Below are 24,447 nucleotides of genomic sequence, written 5' to 3'. Positions count from 1 at the left end.
TCTCTAGAGGAAAGGAGGCGTTCTTTTCGTGAATCGCTACCGAGGAAATTTAGAGAACCGGCATTTGAGGCTGACTGCAGTACAATTTTACTGCTACCAACATACATTTCGCGGAAAGACCACAAAGATAAGATAAGAGATATTAGGGCTTGTACAGAGGCATATAGGCAGTCATTTTTCCCTCGTTCTGTTTGGGAGTGGAACAGGAAGAGAAGATGCTAGTTGTGGTACGAGCTACCCTCCGCCACGCACCGTATGGTGGATTGCGGAGTATGTATGTAGATGTAGATGTAGAAGTGTGGCGAATATTATTTTATGGGTGTGCCATTGAGATGATGCAATGAAATTTAATCATTTTTGCTGCAAATTTATCTGCATCACGTAAAGATAAACATAACACAGCCACAATTATTTTCTGCGCGAGTGATTGGGGTTATGTATCGAAATTTAACCATTTTTGCTGCAAATTTATCTGCATGGCACAGAGATGAATATAGTTTCACATTGAGATGTTTACTTTACATTACATAGGATGGTGCTACAGAAGAATGCTGAAGATTAGACGTATAGATCACATATCTAATGAGGAGGGACTGAAGAGAATTGTGAGGAAAAGAAATTTGTGGCACAACTTGACTATAAGAAGGGGTCGGTTGATAGGACACTTTCTGAGACATGAAGGGATCATCAGTTTAGTACTGGAGGAAAGTATTGGGGGGGGGGGGGGGGGGCATTATAGGGGAAGATGAATAAAATAAGCAGGTTCAAATGGGGTGTAGGTTGAAGTGACTCTAAGCACTATGGGACTTAACATCTGAGGTCATTAGTACCCTAGACTTAGATCTACTTAAACCCAACTAACCCAAGGATATCACACACATCCATGCCCGAGGCAGGATTCGAACCTGCGACTGTAGCGGTCGCACGGTTCCAGACTGAAGCACCGAGAACCGCTCGGCCACAGCGGCCGGCTTGTAGTGGTTATTCAGTGATGAAGAGACTTGGACAGGACAGAGTAACATGGAGAACTCCTTCAGACCAGTCTTCAGCCTGAAGGCAACAACAAGTGAACACCACGGTTCTACAGTCGCTGTGGGGTCATTCCGGATGCATTCGCCTCAGTTGCAAGTGGCCAGCGAGAGGAGATCATTGACCCTACCTCTGTTATTCCTCTGTGCTTTTCACGTTTTTATCTTCCTATGCTGCGTATACATTTTTTCTTACTATCTCCTACTTCTCGTTTTAATTTTTTATTCCATTGCTCTATTTTTGGTGTGCTACTTAACTATATCTCCTTATATTTGATTTATTCATTTATTTATTTTTGTTTTCAGCTCCTCCACATACCCTGTGTGTTGTGCCTGCAACCCTACACCTTCAGCGAACGCTTGACGTCCGAGGCGTAAACAAAGATTGCTATAGCATCCTCCGCCATTCGCTTCAAGCTCCTGCCACCACCGTTCTGCTCTCTCTCTGTATTCCCCTCGTCCCATTTCCGTTATTTTGTTGCGATCTTTTGTTTTTGACAGTGTCGCCACAAGCTTCAGCGTCCCTCCTGCGACGTACACAGTAAGTCTGTACAAAATACTCCGTACGAAAGTGCGACATTTGTGAGATTTCTTAAAAGTCAAGAAAAGGCTTCTTGTACATTTGTAGAGTATGTAAAAGTATAGTTAAGCAGATATTTGGAAATTCCATTTAAGCCGTACAACATGTGTGTCATTTTCCTGACGCCATTTCCCATACTAATCGGCAATTCTGCTTCCTTCTCTTCCAGAGGGTGATCATGACAGCGGCGTAGACGAGACCACACAGGGAACAGTAAGTACAGCTCACATACATTTCTCTGAGAGTCGAAGAGATGTAGAGATTAGGGAGATTTTTAGTTGGCCAGAAATCACCTATGGAGTTCCATGTAGGGAGATTTTTAGTAGGGCAGGAATCACCGGTGGAGTTCCATGAGGTTCAGTACTGGGTCCACTACCATCAGACTCAGTGGGCGCACAGCAATGAGTAAAACTATTACAGAAGCATGAATTTTTAAAATTTTTGTCAGATGATTTCACAAAAATACAAGGGTGAGTCAAACGAAAACCTTAAATATTTTTTTAATATATTTTTTGTTGTGCAGAAGTGGTACAAAGCTGTATCACTTTTCAACATAATCTCCCCCACGCTCAATGCAAGTCATCCAGCGCTTGCAAAGTGCATAAATTCCTTTAGAAAAAAATTCTTTTGGTAGTCCGCACAACCACTCCTGCACTGCGTGGCTTCATCAGAACGGAACTTCTTTCCTCCCATCGCAACTTGAGTGCCCTAAACATATGGAAATCACTTGGGGCAAGGTCTGGTGAGTATGGTGGATGAGGAAGACACTCAAAATGCAGGTCTGTAATTGTTGCATCTGTTGTACAGGCAGTGTGGGGCCTTGCATTGTCATGTTGCAAAAGGAGACCTGCTGACAGCAGTCCACGTCGCTTTGATTTGATTGCAGGCCGCAGACGAGTTTTTACGAGATCTGTGTATGATGCACTGGTGACAGTGGTCCCTCTAGGCATGTAATGTTCCAAAATGACGCCTTTTTCGTCCCAAAAGAGAGTCAGCATAACCTTCCCTGCTGATGGTTCTGTTGATGAGGAATGGTGATGAGGAATGGCACCATTCCTTGCTCGCTCTCTTTTCGTTTCTGGTTGGTGGAAGTGAACCCAGGTTTCGTCCACAGTAACTATTCTTGCAAGGGAGCCATCACCTTCTCGTTCAAAGCGCCGAAGAAGTTCTACACAAGCATCAACACGTCGTTCTCTCATTTCAGGAGTCAGCTGCCGTGGCACTCATCTTGCAGACACTTTGTGAAACTGGAGCACATTATGCACAATGTGGTGTGCTGACCCATGACTAATCTGTAAACAAGGTGCAATATCATTCAGTGTCACTCGGCAGTTTTCCTTCACTATGGCTTCAACTGCTGCAATGTTCTATGGAGTCACAATTCGTTGTACCTGACCTGGACGAGGAGCATCTTGCACTGAAGTCACACCATTTGCGAACTTCCTAGTCCATTCGTAGACCTGCTGCTGTGACAAACGTGCATCACCGTACTGAACCTTCATTCGTCGACGAATTTCAATAGGTTTCACACCTTCACCACGCAAAAACCGAATAACAGAACGCTGTTCTTCCATGATGCAAGTCGCAAGTGGGGCGGCCATCTTTATACTGACACTGCGACGGTATGTGTGCATCTGCACTATGCTGCCACCTACAGGCCATTCTGCACGCCGTTTGTAGCACGCTTACCAACTTACAAGATAACGCCACGAAATTTCGATGTGTTATTACAAATTTAAGGTTTTCATTTGACTCACCCTCGTAGATACTCTATCAGTTAGCAGGGCCTAGAGTAGCATGTTATAATTTAATTGTCGAACTTTCTCTTTTTTTATTTGCTCTCAAGATCCTCATCCTTGTTGTCCCTCTTCAACACCCAGTAGTTGTCGCCAGGTACTTTCATATATAGGGCTTTCCCGTAAGAGCGTGCAGAAGTGTAACAGGACGTAGAGGGTGCACCACTGAACAATTTTAGGTCGGCTCAGAGAAGCCATCTGAAGGAGATATGGAAGTAAACTTGTCTATCAGCTTATTTACAACTAACATGCGTACAGAGTGATCAAAAAGTCAGTATAAATTTGAAAAGTGAATAAATCACGGAATAATGTAGACAGAGAGGTACAAATTGACACACATGCTTGGAATGACATGGGGTTTTATTAGAACCAGAAAAAATACAAAAGTTCAAAAAATGTCCGACAGATGACGCTTCATCTGATCAGAATAGCAATAATTAGCATAACGAAGTAAGACAAAGCAAAGATGATGTTCTTTACAGGAAATGCCCAATATGTCCACCACCATTCCTCAACAATAGCTGTAGTCGAGGAATAATGTTGTGAACAGCACTGTAAAGCATGTCCGGAGTTATGGTGAGGCATTGGCGTCCGATGTTGTCTTTCAGCATCCCTAGAGATGTCGGTCGATCAGGATACACTTGCGACTTCAGGTAACCCCAAAGCCAATAATCGCACGGACTGAGGTCTGGGGACCTGGGAGGCCAAGCATGACGGAAGTGGCGGTTGAGCACACGATCATCACCAAACGACGCGCGCAAGAGATGTTTCACGCGTCGGGCAATATGGGGTGGAGCGCCATCCTGCATAAACATCGTACGTTCCAGCAGGTGTTTATCAGCCAGGCTGGGGATGATGCGATTCTGTAACATATCGGCGTACCTCTCACCCGTCACGGTAGCAGTTTTGCTGTCCAGCACCATCTGTCGGACATTTTGTGAACGTTGTTTATTTTTGGTTCTAAGAAAACCCCACGTCATTCCGAGCATGTGTGTCAATTTTTACCTCTCTATCTACATTATTCCGTGGTTTATTAAGTTTTCAAATTTATACTGTCTTTTTGATCACCCAGTATATGTACTACTTTATTTCCTGAGAGGAAACAAGGAGGACCAGCCTAATTACTAGGGAGTTTACTGACGAGTCCTCATTTGATCACGACGGTATTGCGAACAGCAGGAATAGCTATGTGTGGGATGAGGGAAACCCTCACGCTGTAGCAGAGTCACACCATCACACCTTTTGCTGTGAATATCTGGGGCTGCATTGTGGGCGACAATCTCATTGGGTCATATCTTCTACCTGGCCATCTGAATTGTCACCTATACTTGAGGTTGGTGGAGGTTCTACCTCAGTTGCTGGAGAACGTGAGAGGATGTGGATACAACATGACGATGCACTGCCTCAGTTCATTGTGGATGTCTGCAACCAGATCAGTGCTGTATTTCCTGGTCGCTGGTTTGGAAGAGGAGGCACTGTTCCATGGCTGGCTATTCTCACTCGATCTGAATCCTATTGAATATTTCCTATGGGGATATCTAAAGTGCCGGCCACTGTGGCCGAGCGGTTCTAGGCGCTTCAGTCCGGAACCGCGCTGCTGCTACGGTCGCAGGATGTCCTTAGGTTAGTTTGGTTTAAGTAGTTCTAAGTGTAGGGGACTGGTGACCTCAGATGTTAAGTCCCATAGTGCTCGGAGTCATTTGAACCAATACCTAAAGTCACTTGTGTATGAGACCCGAGTGGATACGGAGATCGAATTAGTTACCAGAATTGTAGCTGCTTGTGATGCTATTCGAAACACCAAAATGGTTCAAATGGCTATGACCACTATGGGCCTTAACTTCTGAGGTCATCAGTCCGCTAGAACTTAGAACGACGTTAACCTAACTAACCTAAGGACTTCACACACATCCATGCCCGAGGCAGGATTCGAACCTGCGAACGTAGCGGTCGCGCGGTACCAGACTGTAGCGCCTAGAACCGCTCGGCCACCCCGGCCGGCTATTCGAAACACTCCAGGGGTATTTGTCAGGGTGTGTCAGAATCTTCATCCTTGCATTGAGTTTGATGGCCGTCAATTTCGGCACATTTTGTAAGCCACAGTACAAATGGTGCAATCATTGCGTCAATGACGGTATTGTAGTGAACTGTAACGAATGTAAATAAAAAAAGTACACAGTAATGTGATTTTATTCATATTCTCTCCTTAAGCTGGCTTCTCCAATCCCGGGTTCCCTACCTCAAATTGTTTAGTGGAGTATCCTCTATAGCCTGTTAAATTTTTGCACGCTTTTACGGAAACACCCTGCATTTTTAGAATTATTGCTTTATTTTTAGGCATATGCTGAAACCGCTACAAGCAGTTCTCTTATCAACATCATAAGGAAGATGTCATATTTAATTTTCAAGCATTCTTTTTTTCTGATTGCCTGTCAGAAACTTCAACTTTACTGCCCCTCATTAATTTCGAACAGTTTTATTACATTAATACCGTTTCATCTTTTCTGGTAGCTTAACGTCCTAGTGAAAGCGTTCTCTCAGATCTTCGAGGAAGTAGTCAATAAGTTAGTGTATGGAGTGTTACAACCCAGCTTCATGAAATTTTCCAATGTGCATTTGAAAGAAAAACAGCCCTCGGTCACTATTTTTAACAAATTAACCTGGTTTCAACACTGTTAGGAGTGTCTTTCTCAGAATTTATGTCAGAGAATGGTCTATATTCTACAACACGGTCACAGATATTTAAGAGAAAGAGTCCGTTTTGCAACCTGCACCACGCAAGTAACGAGCAGCCCTTAGTGGCTCGACATCCCAGTTTTCTTTATCTTAAATATCTTTGTGACTAATGCCCTTTTGGCATATTTATTATTTTATAAATGACATATAAGTACTGTCAGTCTTTTACGATGATCCCGTACTTATACCCTATCATACGTTTTAGTCATAATTCTGTAACCATGTTACTGAATATAGACCATTCTTTGATTTAAATTCTGAGGAAAACACTCCTAGCAGTGTTGAAATCTGGTTAATTTGTAAAAAATAGTGACCGAGGGCTGTTTTTCTTTCAATTGTAACTATTCACGGTCTCTAAACGTGCAGCCATGTACAAAATTTTCCAATGTAGTTTTTACAATGTTTTGTTATTTTAACGTTATTCCATAAAACGTTTTCAGTAACGGATCTGAAGGTAATCCGTGCATCTTTTTCCCTGGCTACGATAGTGAGGGAAGCTAAAGAAATAAATTAAAATTTGTGCCACAGCCAGGGCTTCAGTCCAGGTCTCCTTGCATACTAGGTAGAAATGCTAGCGATTACACCACCACCGCATAATGGGGAAATCCTGTACGCCGCTCGAAGTAGCCGCCCGGTCTTAGGCGCGTTGCCACGGTTCGCGCGGCTCCCCTCGTTGGAGGTTTGTGTCCTCCTTCGGGCTCGAGTGTGTGTTGTCCTTAGCGTAACTTAGATTTTTTTTTTTTTTGTCATCAGTCTACTGACTGGTTTGATGCGGCGTAGAACCTCCTCATTCCTTACCTTATCAGTCCACCTAATTTTCAACATTCGTATACAGCACCACATCTCAAATGCTTCGATTCTCTTCTGTTCCGGTTTTCCCACAGTCCATGTTTCACTACCATACAATGCTGTACTCCAGACGTACATCCTCAGAAATTTCTTCCTCAAATTAAGGCCGGTATTTGATATTAGTAGACTTCTCTTGGCCAGGAATGCCTTTTTTGCCATAGCGAGTCTGCTTTTGATGTCCTCCTTGCTCCGTCCGTCATTGGTTATTTTACTGCCTAGGTAGCAGAATTCCTTAACTTCATTGACTTCGTGACCATCAATCCTGATGTTAAGTTTCTCGCTGTTCTCATTTCTACTACTTCTCATTGCCTTCGTCTTTCTCCGATTTCAAACCGTACTGTTTACTCATTAGACTTTCATTCCGTTCAGCAGATCATTTAATTCTTCTTCACTTTCACTCAGGATAGCAATGTCATCAGCGAATCGTATCATTGATATCCTTTCACCTTGTATTTTAATTCCACTCCTGAACCTTTCTTTTATTTCCATCATTGCTTCTTCGATGTACAGATTGAAGAGTAGGGGCGAAAGGCTACAGCCTTGTCTTACACCCTTCTTAATACGAGCACTTCGTTCTTGATCGTCCACTCTTATTATTCCCTCTTGGTTGTTGTACATATTGTATATGACCCGTCTCTCCCTGTAGCTTACCCCTTGCTTACCCCTACTTTTTTCAGAATCTCGAACAGCTTGCACAATTTTATATTGGCGAACGCTTTTTCCAGGTCGACAAATCCTATGAAAGTGTCTTGATTTTTCTTTAGCCTTGCTTCCATTATTAGCCGTAACGTCAGAATTGCCTCTCTCGTCCCTTTACTTTTCCTAAGGCCAAACTGATCGTTACCTAGCGCATTTTCAATTTTCTATTCCATTCTTCTGTATATTATTCTTGTAAGCAGCTTCGATCCACGAGCTGTTAAGCTGATTGTGCGATAATTCTCGCACTTGTCAGCTCTTGCCGTCTTCGGAACTGTGTGGATGATGCTTTTCCGAAAGTCAGATGGTATATCGCCAGACTCATATATTCTACACACCAACGTGAATAGTCGTTTTGTTGCCACTTCCCCCAATGATTTTAGAAATTCTAATGGAATGTTATCTATCCCTTCTGCCTTATTTGACCGTAAGTCCTCCAAAGCTCTTTTAAATTCCGATTCTAATAAATCCCCTATCTCTTCTAAATCGGCTCCTGTTTCTTCTTCTATCACATCAGACAAATCTTCACCCTCATAGAGGCTTTCAATGTATTCTTTCCACCTATCTGCTCTCTCCTCTGCATTTAACAGTGGAATTCCCGTTGCACTCTTAATGTTACTACCGTTGCTTTTAATGTCACCAAAGGTTGTTTTGACTTTCCTGTATGCTGACTCTGTCCTTCCGACAATCATATCTTTTTCGATGTCTTCACATTTTTCCTGCAGCCATTGCGTCTTAGCTTCCTTGCACTTCCTATTTATTTCATTCCTCAGCGGCTTGTATTTCTGTATTCCTGATTTTCCCGGAACATGTTTGTACTTCCTCCTTTCATCAATCAACTGAAGTATTTCTTCTGTTACCCATGGTTTCTTCGCAGCTACCATCTTTGTACCTATGTTTTCCTTCCCAACTTCTGTGATGGCCCTTTTTAGATTAAGTAGTTAAGTCTAGGGACCGATGACCCCAAGAGTTTGGTCCCATAGGAACTTATCACCACCAAATGATGTACCTCAGGTGCAGGTGGTATATAGATATGTCCAACGCTAAGGTACTATTCCAGTGCTGGAGAGCCTCGGCAGTACTGACGATATAAGAAGGGGAAATAAGCTGAAGATGTGAATTGAAGTTTCTGTTGAGGAAGGTTCAAAAATGGTCCAAATGGCTCTGAGCATTATGGGACTTAACATCAGTGGTCATCAGTGCCCTAGAACTACTTAAACCTCGTCGCGCGGTTCCAGACTGTAGCGCCTAGACCCGCTCGGCTACTCCGGCCGGCTGTTAAGGAAGGCATCGGACTTTGCTAGTACGTGCAGCAAGGTCAACTATAGCGCTCCGGTGGTATAATGGCTAGCATTTCTGCCTAGTTAGTAAGAAGACCTTTGTTCAAGCCCCAGCTGTAGCACAAACTTTCTACGTCTACATCCATACTCCACAAGCCACCTGACGGTGTGTGGCGGAGGGTACCTTGAGTACCTCTATCGCTTCTCCCTTCTATTCCAGTCCCCTATTGTTCGTGGAAAGAAAGATTGTCGGTATGGCTCTGTGTGGGCTCTAATCTCTCTGATTTTATCCTCATGGTCTCTTCGCGAGATGTGCGTAGGAGGGAGCAATATAATGCTTGACCCCTCGGTGAAAGTATCTACATCTACATCTACATCTATACTCCGCGAGCCACCTTACGGTGTGTGGCGGAGGGTACTTATTGTACCACTATCTGATCCCCCCTTCCCTGTTCCATTCACGAATTGTGCGTGGGAAGAACGACTGCTTGTAAGTCTCCGTATTTGCTCTAATTTCTCGGATCTTTTCGTTGTGATCATTACGCGAGATATATGTGGGCGGTAGTAATATGTTGCCCATCTCTTCCCGGAATGTGCTCTCTCGTAATTTCGATAATAAACCTCTCCGTATTGCGTAACGCCTTTCTTGAAGTGTCCGCCACTGGAGCTTGTTCAGCATCTCCGTAACGCTCTCGCGCTGACTAAATGTCCCCATGACGAATGTTCTCGAAAGTTCAACAAAAGCCCGTACCGAGCTACTGAGCGTCTCTCCTGTAGAGTCTTCCACTGGACTTTATCTGTCATCTCCGTAACGCTTTCGCGATTACTAAATGATCCTGTAACGAAGCGCGCTGCTCTCCGTTGGATCTTCTCTATCTCTTCTATCAACCCTATCTGGTAAGGATCCCACACCGCTGAGCAGTATTCAAGCAGTGGGCGAACAAGCGTACTGTACCCTACTTCCTTTGTTTTCGGATTGCATTTCCTTAGGATTCTTCCAATGAATCTCAGTCTGGCATCTTCTTCACCGACGATCGACTTTATATGATCATTCCATTTTAAATCACTCCTAATGCGTACTCCCAGATAATTTATGGAATTAACTGCTTCCAGTTGCTGACCTGCTATATTGTAGCTAAATGATAAGGGATCTTTCTTTCTATGTCTTCGCAGCACATTACACTTGTCTACATTGAGATTAAATTGCCATTCCCTGCACCATGCGTCAATTCGCTGCAGATCCTCCTGCATTTCAGTCCAATTTTCCATTGTTACAACCTCTCGATATACCACAGCATCACCCGCAAAAAGCCTCAGTGAACTTCCGATGTCATCCACAAGGTCATTTATGTATATTGTGAATAGCAACGGTCCTACGACACTCCTCTGTGGGACGCCCGAAATCACTCTCGCTTCGGAAGACTTCTCTCCATTGAGAATGACATGCTGCGTTCTGTTCTCTAGGAACTCTTCAATCCAATCACACAATTGGTCTGATAGTCCATATGCTCTTACTTTGTTGATTAAGCGACTGTGGGGAACTGTATCGAACGCCTTGCGGAAGTCAAGAAACACGGCATCTACCTGTGAAGCCGTGTCTATGGCCCTCTCGTGGACAAATAGCGCGAGCTGGGTTTCACACGATCGTCTTTTCCGAAACCCGTGCTTATTCCTACAGAGTAGATTTCTAGTTTCCAGAAAAGCCATTATACTCGAACATAATACGTGTTCCAAAATTCTACAACTGATCGAAGTTAGAGATATAGGTCTATAGTTCCGCACATATGTTCGACGTCCCTTCTTGAAAACGGGGATGACCTGTGCCCTTTTCCAATCCTGTGAAACGCTACGCTCTTCTAGAGCGTTCATTCATTTCTTCATCTTCCATCATCATCGTAGACAAAGATGAGAGTCAAATTTCTAGAGGAAAATTTAATTATAAGATTTTCCCCTAACATTTATTCTATTCGCAAATTCGACACCCCTTGGATTGGATGCCCTCTGGCAGTACATTAGTGGCGGAGCAGCACTCAGCTGAATGGTTGCCTAAATCTCCGTACAGATACGTTTTGAAAGTGCTCAACACAGGTGCCAGCGAGGTTGTTGCCGAACTGGGAGGTCAGTTTATTCAAACTTGTCAGTGTTGACACCCCCCTCCCCCCACCCTCCACCCCCCACCCCCTCGACCACACCACAGAAGCGGGCGAAGCAGAATGGCTGAAAAACATAAACACCCTTTGCTGCTTCGGACAACGTTCAAATTTTGTCGAATGATTTTGATCGCTCCCTAGGGTTCCACCCTGTGTACCTGAGCGCGACTGCTGTGGCCGCAGGTTCGAATCCTGCCCCGGGCATGGATGTGTGTGGTGTCCTTAGGTTAGTTAGGTTTAAGTAGTTCTAAGTTCTAGGGGACTGATGACCACAGATGTTAAGTCCCATAGTGCTCAGAACCATTTATGTGTTCCTGAGCAAAAATTGCAGTCGCACTATACTCAAAAGGGGTCAGCTCACAGTGAGTTGGGTTGCAGACCCACGTTGTCTTTAGAGTAAGGTTGAATCTCCCAGGGGCTGTCAGCGGTGTAGAAAGTTGTCAAGAAGATTGTGCATTTACTCATCACACTGCGAACTGTCATTTTCGATCGCAAAACCACCGCCCCAAGGGGAGGGGCGGTTTCACTGACGCCATTTGTGCCACCCCCTAAGGTCTTTTCGTGTCTATTCTGAGCGACGATGGGTCTGAAACGCTTTCAAAAAAATGGTTCAAATGGCTCTGAGCACTATGGGACTCAACTGCTGAGGTCATTAGTCCCCTAGAACTTAGAACTAGTTAAACCTAACTAACCTAAGGACATCACAAACATCCATGCCCGAGGCAGGATTCGAACCTGCGACCGTAGCGGTCTTGCGGTTCCACACTGCAGCGCCTTTAACCGCACGGCCACTTCGGCCGGCGAAACGCTTTCCTCGTCCACCAATAACAAAACGTATAACCCAACCAATGCTGTTGTAATTTTGTATGCCTTTACAACATAACAGAAACCTTGTCTCTGTCATGTCGCGTATAACCCTCTTACTAAAATTTAGTTTAGTTTCCAAATAAAGGCTCTGAGCACTATGGGACTTAAAACTTCTGAGGTCATCAGCCCCCTAGAACTTAGAACTACTTAAACCTAACTAACCTACGGACATCACACACATCCATGCCCGAGGGGGGATTCGAACCTGCTACCGCAACGGTCGCGCGGTTCCAGACAGTAGCACCTAGAACCGCTCGGCCACTTCGGCTGGCTCATGTTAATAGGAAAAGCTAATCAATAGAGTTACCCATGTTACTAAGGTTTGAAGCTCCTCTTTTTGTTGTTCCGTGTTGTGATTTAAAAACTGGATACAACACACATATGATAAAGTAACTGAACAACAAAATTAAAAAACAAATTAAAAGAGAACAAACCATCAACAAATCACCAACCACAACAGAGAACCAAGAGCACAAGCTCCAAACAAACACAGGATACCACGAACACCCTACAGTATGGCCCACACTAACATAAAGTAACAAATACGTACACAGGGTGGGAAACATACTGAAGAATCAAGGGCTACAAATAACACAGTACAAAAGAATCTAAGATTTAAGAACACCTCTGCAGACAAATTCTCCAAAGCTGGAATATATCAGCTAACCTGCAGTTCATGCCAGTCGGTCTACACAGGCCAAACATGCAGAAATTCGAAAACGAGGCACTCCGAACACCTCAGAGCCCTAAGAAGTGATAGTACACACTCCACTTTTGCAGACCATCTAATACAAGAAAACCACCACCCAAAAAACATGGATACTGATCTTAAGATCCTCAGAGAAAGCAACAGTCTCTATCAAAAACTCACAATAGAGAAGAACTACCACATACAGAAACAAATAATACAGGTAAACAGAGTCCTGAATGGAGATACAACACTGTGGTGTGACCGCCAGACACCACACTTGCTAGGTGGTAGCCTTTAAATCGGCCGCGGTCCGTTAGTATACGTCGGACCCGCGTGTCGCCACTGTCAGTGATTGCAGACCGAGCGCCGCCACACGGCAGGTCTAGAGAGAGTCTTCCTATCTCTCGCCCCAGTTGTACAGCCGACTTTGCTAGCGATGGTTCACTGACAAATTACGCTCTCATTTGCCGAGACGATAGTTAGCATAGCCTTCAGCTACGTCATTTGCTACGACCTAGCAAGGCGCCATTATCATTTGCTATTGATGCTGTGAAACATGTACCGTCAAGAGCGATGTTCACCAATTATGGATTAAAGTTAAGTATTCCAGCAGCTACGTACTTTTTTTGCTAGTCTCATTTCCTTGACCTGTTCCAGACCTCACGCCAGCCTGCGTGAGTTAAAACGCGTGCCTTTCGGCTTCCTCTCATAGTGGGTTGGCTCTCTGGCCAATCCACAACAAACACTGTGCAACAAAACAGTTTGGATCACTCAAGGAACTATACAAAGGTGACTCCCTACAACAAACACAACAAAAAAAACCTTCTATTTCCTTGGTTCTCTCCCCACCCATCTTTCTCTCTCTCTCTCTCTCTCTTTCTCTCTCTCTCTCTCTCTCTCTCTCACACACACACACACACACACACACACACTCACACACACACACATTCAAAATCAGCACCATAATAAACACAAGACCAACGATTAACACGTGAGCAACGACAATAATATGACTCATCTCACTGAGTGTATTGTCAGAAGTGTCTGCTCAGATCTCATTTCGCCACATTTTGTGTACGTGCATGTGAGGTGAAGTAGTGAGTGGAAATTTGTGAAAAACTGAGTGAAAGGAATGCACTCAATAGTAGCTGATTGAGACATCAACCAGGGACACGAAACAGGACGGAAAATGTAAGTACAGAAACGTACATAACCTCGAAACAGCTCTCCACAAATATGCAATAGTTTTCTTCATGGCCAGTTTGCAGATGACATGCTGTCAAAAAAACGACGAAAACGGGCACTAAAATCGATTTACAATAATACAGTTCAATTAGTGATGTAATTTTGAGGTGAGTGTCAAAATCAAAACGAAGCAAATTGCAAATATTGTATTTCTTAGGCCTACAATAGTTACATTATTACAAAAGTGATATCATCCTTTACAGCAATAAAGAATTTAACCCACAGAAGATGACACATTGGTGTCGAAACATGTCTGGGGAAATATAAAAATAAACTAATTGTGTTTGCATAAGGCTGATTTCCAAAACAACCCAGTTTTTAATAGAGTTACCCTTTTTACGGTATTTGACCGCGTGTTGTGTCTAATGGATAAGTAATTCAGACTATTCAGTTTTTTTCCGAAGATCTTACCCAGCGGTCAGAAAGAAACGCAGTATGAATAAGATTATATTGGAGCTAGGACAACTCAGTTCCAAATTCATTTAGTGGTTTAAAACATGTACTAACGGTCGCCAGCCTATCCAGGTAATGAAACAGTAAAGTACTTGAAAAGCAGAAGTATGGATTTTAAATGCGAACATTTTAGGTTAGGCTTTACTGTAACTGTTAATGAGAACGTGTGACATTGTCTCCAGTGGTTACATGTTCCTTTCACTGTCGTAACACATCACATGTACACTGTCATATTCTGTAAACAGATTACACTTGATGATGGAGGTTTAAACCTTTGAAACCCGTCGTGGAGATAAATAAACAATGACTGCTAACAGCAAAGTTGTTGTTTTATTTAATTAGTACGCCTACTTTCTTGCTACTGTTCAAGTTGCTTCTTCAAATAAATATTACTCCGCGTAGACATTGGACTACACCCTTATACATTACGTTTTTAAAGAAGAAGCCCAGTAGGTAACTTCAAGCAAGTTAAAAAAATTTTGGCGAGGGGGGCACCTTTAGAAAAGCACTTTCCATTACCAACAAACTTAAATATTAAAATACTTAGATACAAAAGCACACTTATTATTATTATTCTGGATTTACAATGTGAGTACATTTTTCCAGCACCTATTCTAGATTACAGTAAGTCACTAATTATTGTTCTCCACTCTTCTCTATTTGTCCATAAATCTTCAGGAATGTTGTTCTTCCTCATTGCTGACTGAACTCCCTGTTTCCATGTATCAGGTGGTCGTCCCCTTTTTCTTCTTCCAATTGGTACCCAGTCAATTATGCATTTTGGTAGCCTTTCCTGTTCCATTCGTCTAATGTGTCCATACCATTTAAGTTGTTTGTGCTCGATGAAATCAATAATTGAATTTTTACATTTCATCTTGTCTCTGATTACTTCATTTCTTATTCTTTCTCGTCTTGATATTCTTGCTGAACGTCTCCAGAAATCCATTTCTGTGGCTGATAATTTTGATTTCAGTTGCCATTTTGTTGTCCACACTTCTGAACCATATGTAATAATGCTCCTAACTATTGTTTTAAAAATCCTTATTTTGTTATCAGTTGTTATGTGTTTGTCCCAGAGAATTCCATTCAATAAAGAGATTGTCGTCTTTCCAGAATTTATTCTTGATCTAATTTCTTTGTCCTGTTTCCCATCATTTGTAATTTTCACACCTAAATATTTATATTCCTCAGTAGCTGTTATTGTTCCCATCCCTTCTTCTAATATTAAGTCTCCATTCACTCCACCAATTACCATGTACTTTGTTTTATTCATGTTTACATTTAGACCTGATTTTTTATATTCTTGAATCAATTTTCTGGTCATATACTCTATGTCCTCATAGTCTTGGGCTATAATCAGTTGGTCATCTGCAAATTGTAACGAGTATATTGTTCTATCATTTATTGGTATTCCCATAGCGTGACATTTTTTCTTCCAATTCTGTAAAGTTACTTCTGTATATATTTTATACAATGTAGGTGAGATGCTACATCCTTGACGTAATCCTTTTGTGACTTGGAATCCATGTGATAGATATTTACCAATTTTTATTTTTGAAATAGAGTTTTTATATAAATTTTGAATTGCTTTAATTATTCTTGGATTTATTCCTATTGCTATTAAAGCTTTCCATAAACTGGATAAAGGCACACTATCATAGGCTTTTTCTATATCTATGAATACTAAATGTATAGGTTGTGCCCGAACCATTTTTTTTCAATAATTTGTTGTAGGCAAAAGATATGATCAATTGTTGATCTTCCAGCTCTAAAACCTGCTTGTTCTTCAGCCTCCTTTTCTTTGTATTCTTGTTCTAACAAATATTTAATAATTCTTCCATATAATCTACTGAAGGTATTGGTCACTATTATTCCCCTATAATTTTTACACTCATCTTTCGCTCCTTTTTTATGTATCACTGAAATATATCCTACTTTCAAATCATTTGGGACATCTTCCCCATTTAAACATCTTTCGACTTTTTATACTGAACATTTCACTTCAAGAAAACCTCTTTCTTACTGTAATTTACTTTCAAAAGCTATTACTCTTTGAACTAAGTCTGTATAGTGATTTAACAGATTCTAGTAACTTGGCTTCACTCTGATTGAATTTTAGGTAAGCAAACTTCTAGTATAACACTTAGCAATAGTTAAGAAAACTTATAAAACAAGAATGGTTTCACTTTATTTCTCTGTAATGTACTAAAGTATGGACGTCTAGCATTCGGGAGGACAACGATTCAATCCCGCGTCCGGCCATCCTGATTTCCCTAAATCGCTCCAGGCAAATACCGTCATGGTTCCTTTGAAAGGGCACCGCCGACTTCCTCCCCCGTCCTTCCCTAATCCGATGAAACCGATGACCTCGCTGTCTGGTCTCCTTCCCCAAACAACCCAACCAAAACCAACCATGGACGTGTTATTGCTCTAACTAAAATTCTCTTCACGCCTTTCAGTGACACAACTAAGACAACTTTTTACACAATTTAAATGGTGCATCTTTATATTAACTTGGCACTTCATAAGTCTGTAAAACACGATACTCGAATTAATCGAGCACCAAGAAGGAACCCTATATAGGTGTACGATTAGGGCGAACCAGTTTCTTTAAAGTTGTTGTTGTTGTTGTTGTTGTTGTTGTTGTGGTCTTCAGTCCTGAGACTGGTTTGATGCAGCTCTCCATGCTACTCTATCCTGTGCAAGCTTCTTCTTCTCCCAGTACCTACTGCAACCTACATCCTTCTGAATCTGTTTAGTGTATCCATCTCTTGGTCTCCCTCTACGATTTTTACCCTCCACGCTGCCCTCCAATGGTAAATTGGTGATCCCTCGATGTCTCAAAACATGTCCAACCAACCGATCCCTTCTTCTAGTCAAGTTGTGCCACAAATTTCCCTTCTCTCCAATTCTATTCAATACCTCCTCATTAGTTATGTGATCTACCCATCTAATCTTCAGCATTCTTTTGTAGCACCACATTTCGAAAGCTTCGATTCTCTTTTTGTCTATGCTATTTATCGTCCATGTTTCACTTTAAAGTTAAAGAATGGTTATTTACTAATAAAAATCAGTTTAAATTAATGGTTCACGCTGTAAAAAAGTAAAAAATCTTATGTGGTGGCTGTAGGCTTGGATGTGGCGAACAATTATGACGGCTATACTACCCACAGTACGGCCCGCAAGTATATGGGCTCAATTTCTCTTGTTGGCGTCGTTAAATTTTTACATACATTAGTCCAAAAACTTGCAGCTATGCCGTAAGCCGTCTGCAGTCGTCATCCGAGGCATTTTGGTTGAAAATTGCAGGCAAAGTTTCTCCTGCTCCACAAAGGTGTTGCCTCAATCACTGCTGCCTATAGACTTTGGGACTCACTTCCCGCGCTTGCTCTAGGTAGCGCGCCAATTCACCCTTGCCACCTTTTCCACTACCCAGAGCCACTTCCGTTTCATACAAAAGCACACTGGCTTTTACATAACAACTATTTCTTACATTGTTCCTAAGCGTGACCATTTCTTACAATTGTCAAATTTACATCAACATGAACAATTTATACACACTGCATGGGGGCTTAATTAAATTTTTATGAAAATATTTTTACTGTAGCTGTCTGTCCGATTACGCAAGTCTCGTAAACGGCTGGCCCTGACTAGTTTTAGTACGCAATCTGACTGCATAGAACAACAACAAAGAATGAAATGAAAATTTCGGTTAACACAATTAATTAATTAAGTCCCCAGCAACTATAAAACCTACGAAACCAACAAAGCACAAGTGTAGCTGTTCTGTATGTGGTAGTATGACTCAACGCACATCTGGCACGGTTCTTCTTCAACAAGACAAGAATTTTTAAATACCAATTATACTGACGTGATAAAAGAAAATTACAAATACTATAATTGTGCAAGAAAACCAAAATTACACTCTAATACAAGAACACACGCCAGATGCTTTGTTGACTGAACCTGTAATGACACATTATTCAGGTCACTGAAAGAATAAAAGAATAAAAGAAAATACCTCCATATATATTGACGAAATGCACTCTGACCATTACAATATCTCTATTAGAACAACATCTGCTATCTCTCCCATCAAACCACTGCATAAAACATGGAACAACACTCTCCACTACCACATCTCACTCTGACTTCAGCTACAAGCAGTGTCCACCACAACTTCTCGGCAAGAACTTCCTGTCGCTGCGTCTCAATAAGCACTGCCAGTGGAGGCGGCGGAACAATACTCTCTGGCGTTGTGGCTCAGTGTAGCCACCTTTCAACACAAATATTTTTAAATACAAAATGTCATCAGAAAATTATTTAACGTAATAAACAATTTACATAATATTTTAATACATCAAGCACATACAGTGCAAAGAACTTCAACCTCCAGTATAGCACACTTTCCATATACAGTAAATATTCCACCAATATGCGAAAATTTTAAAGCAAAAAATTGTAAAAACTTTAGATGCACCATAAACAAATAGTGCTATAAACCGCATGATTTCAGCGCTGGGTGTCGCCGTTCTGTACTGCATAGCAGGGGCGTCCAAAGCAGGGGTAAAATGTGGGTAAGAGGGGGTGTGACGGCCTTCACGTCCACCGTATGGTTGGGTAGAGCTTTAGTGACAACTGGTGCCAATGTGACCTCATTAACCTGTCTTACAGGTCACATGAATTTCTGAGTTGTGGCATGTTTTTCTCACGTGTGATGCCTTCCTGTTTGAAGAGCCCAAGGATGACGTCACACGACGCCACGCTTTTGCACCGCTGCAGAGGAAAGTCCTAGGCTCCTTTGAGCCAGATTTCAAAGTTATGCTTCGCAACTGTAGACAGTTATGTTTATTCAAAAATAATTTTATTGTGCATGTCTTGAGCATCCTAGCCAACCTTTTTTTATCCAGAAGCAATACACAAAACGCTGGTTTACCTACCAGGAGGCCGTAATGTGCACGATTGCCTTTCATGTAATGTTGTTCGTTATGACAACAGTATGGCCTTTTTCGAATAGCGCCCTATTTGTTAACTCACTAATCCACATCCTCTACTCCAGCACATGTTCAAAACATATCACACTGTCTTCTGGTAAACCTTCCGGGATGTAAGGTCGTGGTCCATGAAACTCTTCAGTTCCTAACGTTTCGTCCAGAGCTGCGCTGGACATCTTCAGAGGGGTGTTTCTCCTCCGGTGAGTCTTGCCGACTGACGAGTCGGACGTCTGAGAGCGTCTTATATATCGTAGAAAGTGGGCATGACCAGAGTTACACATCATATGCAGAGATAATCTTTGTCAAAGATAAAACTTAACTATCGATCGTAATCTCGTCACAGATAAAACTGTCTAGTAATTCTGTAGTGCTACTGTCCAAATATCACTAAGTTTCATGGTCTCTTCTTTCCGATTAAAATTATCCCTATGCTAGACAGTTTTATCTGTGACGAGATTACGATCGATAGTTAAGTTTTATCTTTGACAAAGATTATCTCTGCATATGATGTGTAACTCTGGTCACGCCCACTTTCTACGATATATAAGACGCTCTCAGACGTCCGACTCGTCAGTCGGCAAGACTCACCGAAGGAGAAACACCCCTCTGAAGATGTCCAGCGCAGCTCTGGACGAAACGTTAGGAGCTGAAGAGTTTCGTGGACCACGACCTTACATCCCGGAAGGTTTACCAGAAGATATGTCATCCGATCGTGAAAGCCTTCATACTGATATCACAGTATACCACTCAGGTAAACATGAGGTTGTTGAAAATGTAACACCAACCTGAGTCTGAATGTCTTCTGTTAGGAGACAGTGCAGGGTTCTGGAGTAACGTAATCGGTCCACTTGCTGGACTATAGCGTTCAATAAAAAAACGCGGTTCCTTTCAAATCTCTGTTGGTACAAAAGTTAAAAGTACTCGCCGTGAAACAAAATTACGTGGCCTCTGCTTATTATCAGTGGCCGAAACGAGTTTTTTTGAAAGCAAGGGCGGTTCACGAAATAATTACGGTGGAAGTTTGAGATGTTCACCCTGGGAATAGGATTAGTGCCACAGCTGATCCCTGAGGGACTCACTTCGTGATTTCTCTCCACTCGCTAATGTTACCTCTGCTCACAGCAATGTTTGACTTACTTTCGAGAAAATACTGACATGTCGCAAGGGCTCAGAATATGACTCAAACAACTGTACTGAGAACCTTGCATGATTTACAGGCCTTTTCGCTGCTATTAAGGCATTTTCACACAGAGCAGCAAAATCAGGGTAACAAACAGAGAAATCGTAAGTTCAACATTGTGCAAGCAGTAGTGGAGCAGACTGTGCTTCAGATCAATGAGTCCATTGTTCTTACACAAACAATGGTGTCACTTGGCTTTGGCCCTTATGTACACAAATCATACACATGTGCTCTTAAATTTATGCAAGTGTAATCCATGACCCTAATGTAAACTGACTGACGCCCTTATTTAAACAAAATCACTGTCTGATCCTTTGATCTTTATATGAGTGTAACTAAGTTCCCTTCACAGATGTTGAGGACTTTTAGTGGAGACCAACACGGTTAAGCTTAACATAGGATCATGTCTGAAACATCGCGTCTTGGTGCTATATGCAGAACACCAAAATACAGATTCAAGTCTGCTATATTTTTGACACCACGGACAAGGGTATTAAGTAAGTTGATCACCAATCACCTCGTGCCACATCTTGTAATCTTACCCTCCCACACATCACCATTAAAGTTCTCATTCTTTGCACAAATTTTGAACACTTCGAGAGGAGTAAGAGTACAAAAGAATATCTTATTTACTTATCTTGATTATCCCGTTGTTGTTGTTGTTGTTGTTGTTGTTGTTGCTGCTGGCTCAAAATCTTATTGTGTCTAGGAGTACATTCTCGCTGCTGAAAATTTTGATTTGACATTGTGGGTTCTTGTTGCACTAAATAACTGATGAAGATTTGCCTGTTGCTATAAATACCATTTTATTTTATGCCATTCTTCTATACTACGCTGACTTGACGATCTCCGTTTTTGTCTCACCAGAAATTAGAGAGAAGATTGGCAAAGTACGTGCATTCCCATCTGAGGCATGCCCACCACTACTTTCATTCTGCGGTACTCCAACAATTTCCAAAGAGTTTACAAGGCAAAAGAATTTACAAACTTTCTCGACAGGAGAATAATCTTTACCAAATTATATCATTATTTCATAAATAAATCCAGAAACAAATTTAATAATTAATAATATGAGTTTTAAGTATGCCAGAAATTTTGTAATTTCAATTATTCTTAAAAGAAGAGTAAATTTAATTGTTAGTACATACCAATAGTAACACATTAATCTCTTTTTTGTACATTCCACCCTAAAATATAATGCATCATACACAAAATCACATGAATTCTTTTAATGAAACAGCTGAGATAATTTTCACCTATGCAAGAGTCGATAGTATACATGGTATCGGTTATCTCTATAAAAAGAAGGTAATATTAGAGGAGGATGATTGATTACAATCTCGACTGTAGGTTTCTTGACATGGCATTCAGCTAAGTTTGTGATTTATCCATTGAAGTTTGTACCTGCTGCTATGTTTGTGGCCTTCCTTCATACTGAGATGCTGTACAGTAGTATGCAGTCACTACAGCACAGAACACAAGCTGTACATACGTTTCATTTTCATTGCTTGGCTGCTGACCGTAATGAACTGCACATTTTCTGAATACACTGACAGCATGTTGTTGTATGGCAGATCTCAGTGCAATGGTCGTCAACTGTATGGGAGGCATTTACCACACCATCAGACACCTTCACCTCCCTCTCATATGTTGTACCAGCAGACCTCGGTGACCACCAACTAGACCAACTGTGGTGTCCACAGCAGTGCTGCACTCCCGAGTCTGAAGAGACTGAACTACACTCAGGTGAAGAGGACACGCTGACGAATACCAGAAACGGAGCGGGCAGACTGAATGTGATCACCAAAGTTTGTCTACAGTAGCAGCAGCTACACCCATATCAACCCCAGGAGGTGCAAGCAATGGAGCCACAGGATTTTGCGCCATGAGACTACATCTGCAAGTGTTTCTTGCACTGTTAAGTGGACGAGCCTGACTTCCCATGGTGGATCCATTCTACACGTGAAGTCGTTCATCAAGCAAGGTGTTCTCAGTCCCCACAATGTGGAAGAAGTGATCATACATAGTGAGAAATGGTCATCATAATAAAATAAGAGAAATCAGCTCAAAAGGAAAGATTTAGGTGTTCCTTTTTCCCACGTGCCATTCGAGAGTGTAATGGTAGAGAAGTAGTATGACAATGGTTCGATGGACCCTCTGCCAGGCACTTAAGTGTGAATGGCACAGTAACCATGTAGATGTAGTAGTAGCTGTAGATGTGGTTATGTGGAGTCTGATGAAAACCCGCATAGTGCCTGCTCCCGTGGGTTTCAGAGATGATTAGGGTGTAGACATTTGGGCTGCATTCCTGGATGGATGTGCAACTGGACTGTATCTTCTTCCAACACATCTCACGAGTGCCACATACTTGCAATTTCTCGACTGTGTACCACACGGTTCTCGGAAGATGTACCACTGCATCTGCATCAAGACGTATGGTTCCAGCATGATGGCATACAATCTCATTTTTCATGTGCAGTCCAAAACCATATGGACCTATGAACTGGAGAACAGTGGATAGGTTGTGGTGGCTCGATTGCTTGGCCTGCATGTTCTCCTGACTTGAACCTACCAGATTACTACCTGTGGGGCGACTTGAAATTCTTGATTTATAACACACCTGTGGCATCTGAGGAACTCGCTGTTGGCACAAATGCAGCTGCAGCAGGTACTGGAGGACCGGAGATTGGTGATCGTGTGGATTGAAACATGCTATGAAGGTACCTCATCTGTGTTGATGTTGGTGGTCATCACATCGAGCCGTTCTTATAAGTGGACCCAGACAATAAGCAGCAAGAGCCAGGAAGGAAAAGTGTGTTGTGATATTTTGCCTGCAGTGGGAAAATGATACCTTTCTGGACATGAGTTCGTATGCCAAATTTAGCTGTCTTGGACCCATCCACAAGTCCTCAAGACTGTGTAAGGGAATTTAGTTACACACTAAATAAACAAACTGGTCACTTGTCTGCCGGCCGGTGTGGCCAGACTGAAGCGCCTAGAACCGCGTGACCGCTACTGTCGCAGGTTCGAATCCTGCCTCGGGTATGGATATGTGTGATGTTCTTAGGTTAGTTACGTATAAGTAGTTCTAAGTTCTAGGGGACTGATGACCACAGATGTTAAGTCCCATAATGCTCAGAGCCATTTGAACCATTTTTGGACACTTTTCTGATCCCATCATATAAACAAGGTGGCCAACAAATGCTGTTATCACTTATTGATTTAAGTCCTGGATGTTTATTTGCCTGGCACCTTTCAAGTTCCTGCCTCCCGCTTTCTTCCCCACTCTCCCCATCCACATTTTTGTGTCCCGGTTCAGTGATGCATAAATGGCATGACAGGCTGAATTTCTACGATTTACGATACAAAAAATGACATCACCGTGCAATCCAAATGTGCCTTATGTTTTTGGTTGAAATAGTATAATTTAATGAGATCATGACCGCCATATGATATTTTTTGTAATTGCACCAACATACGACCACCTTAAATTCCTATTTATAGTTTTGGGGCAATTTGTTATAATTTTTGAGTTATTTGCTACAATTCTGCCAATTTTCTCCCTGTGTTTCAGATATACACTTTTTCAGAATCGCCATAAAAAGACACATGTAAACATGAGACTTTAAATATCTTTAAAAAAAAAGAATAAATATACCTGAAATTAAAGTGTACCTCATTGCGGATGCATATCTATACTTTATCAAATGTACTACACTAAAAAGATCTCCCTCACTTTGCATCAAAATCAGTGTATGTAATAGTTCTTTTAGGATTTCCAATAGTATTCTCATTTACAGGTAAGCAAACAGAATTGCGACAATTTTTTTTCTTGTATCCCCACATTACAGCAAATTTGCGGAAAGCTGTTTTGCTGGCACTAAAACCTTGGTTCAGAAACC

The 24,447-nt window shown here is 41.9% G+C and overlaps 1 protein-coding gene across 2 annotated transcripts in view; it reads left to right on the top strand.

Moving 5' to 3' along the window:
• LOC126109863 (nascent polypeptide-associated complex subunit alpha, muscle-specific form-like) overlaps positions 1–24,447 on the top strand; it is a 258,491-nt gene that overhangs the window by 13,660 nt on the left and 220,384 nt on the right. For both annotated transcript variants that reach the window (XM_049914929.1, XM_049914930.1), the window contains exon 3: positions 1,778–1,821. In XM_049914929.1, the coding sequence (XP_049770886.1) occupies positions 1,778–1,821 (44 nt within the window). The remainder of the gene's footprint in view (positions 1–1,777; positions 1,822–24,447) is intronic.

Source organism: Schistocerca cancellata, chromosome 12 (assembly GCF_023864275.1).
Source record: "Schistocerca cancellata isolate TAMUIC-IGC-003103 chromosome 12, iqSchCanc2.1, whole genome shotgun sequence".
NCBI classification, from domain to species: Eukaryota; Metazoa; Arthropoda; class Insecta; order Orthoptera; family Acrididae; genus Schistocerca; species Schistocerca cancellata.
The sequence above is the reverse complement of the archived record's forward strand: the minus strand, read 5'-3'. Positions and strand labels throughout refer to the sequence as shown.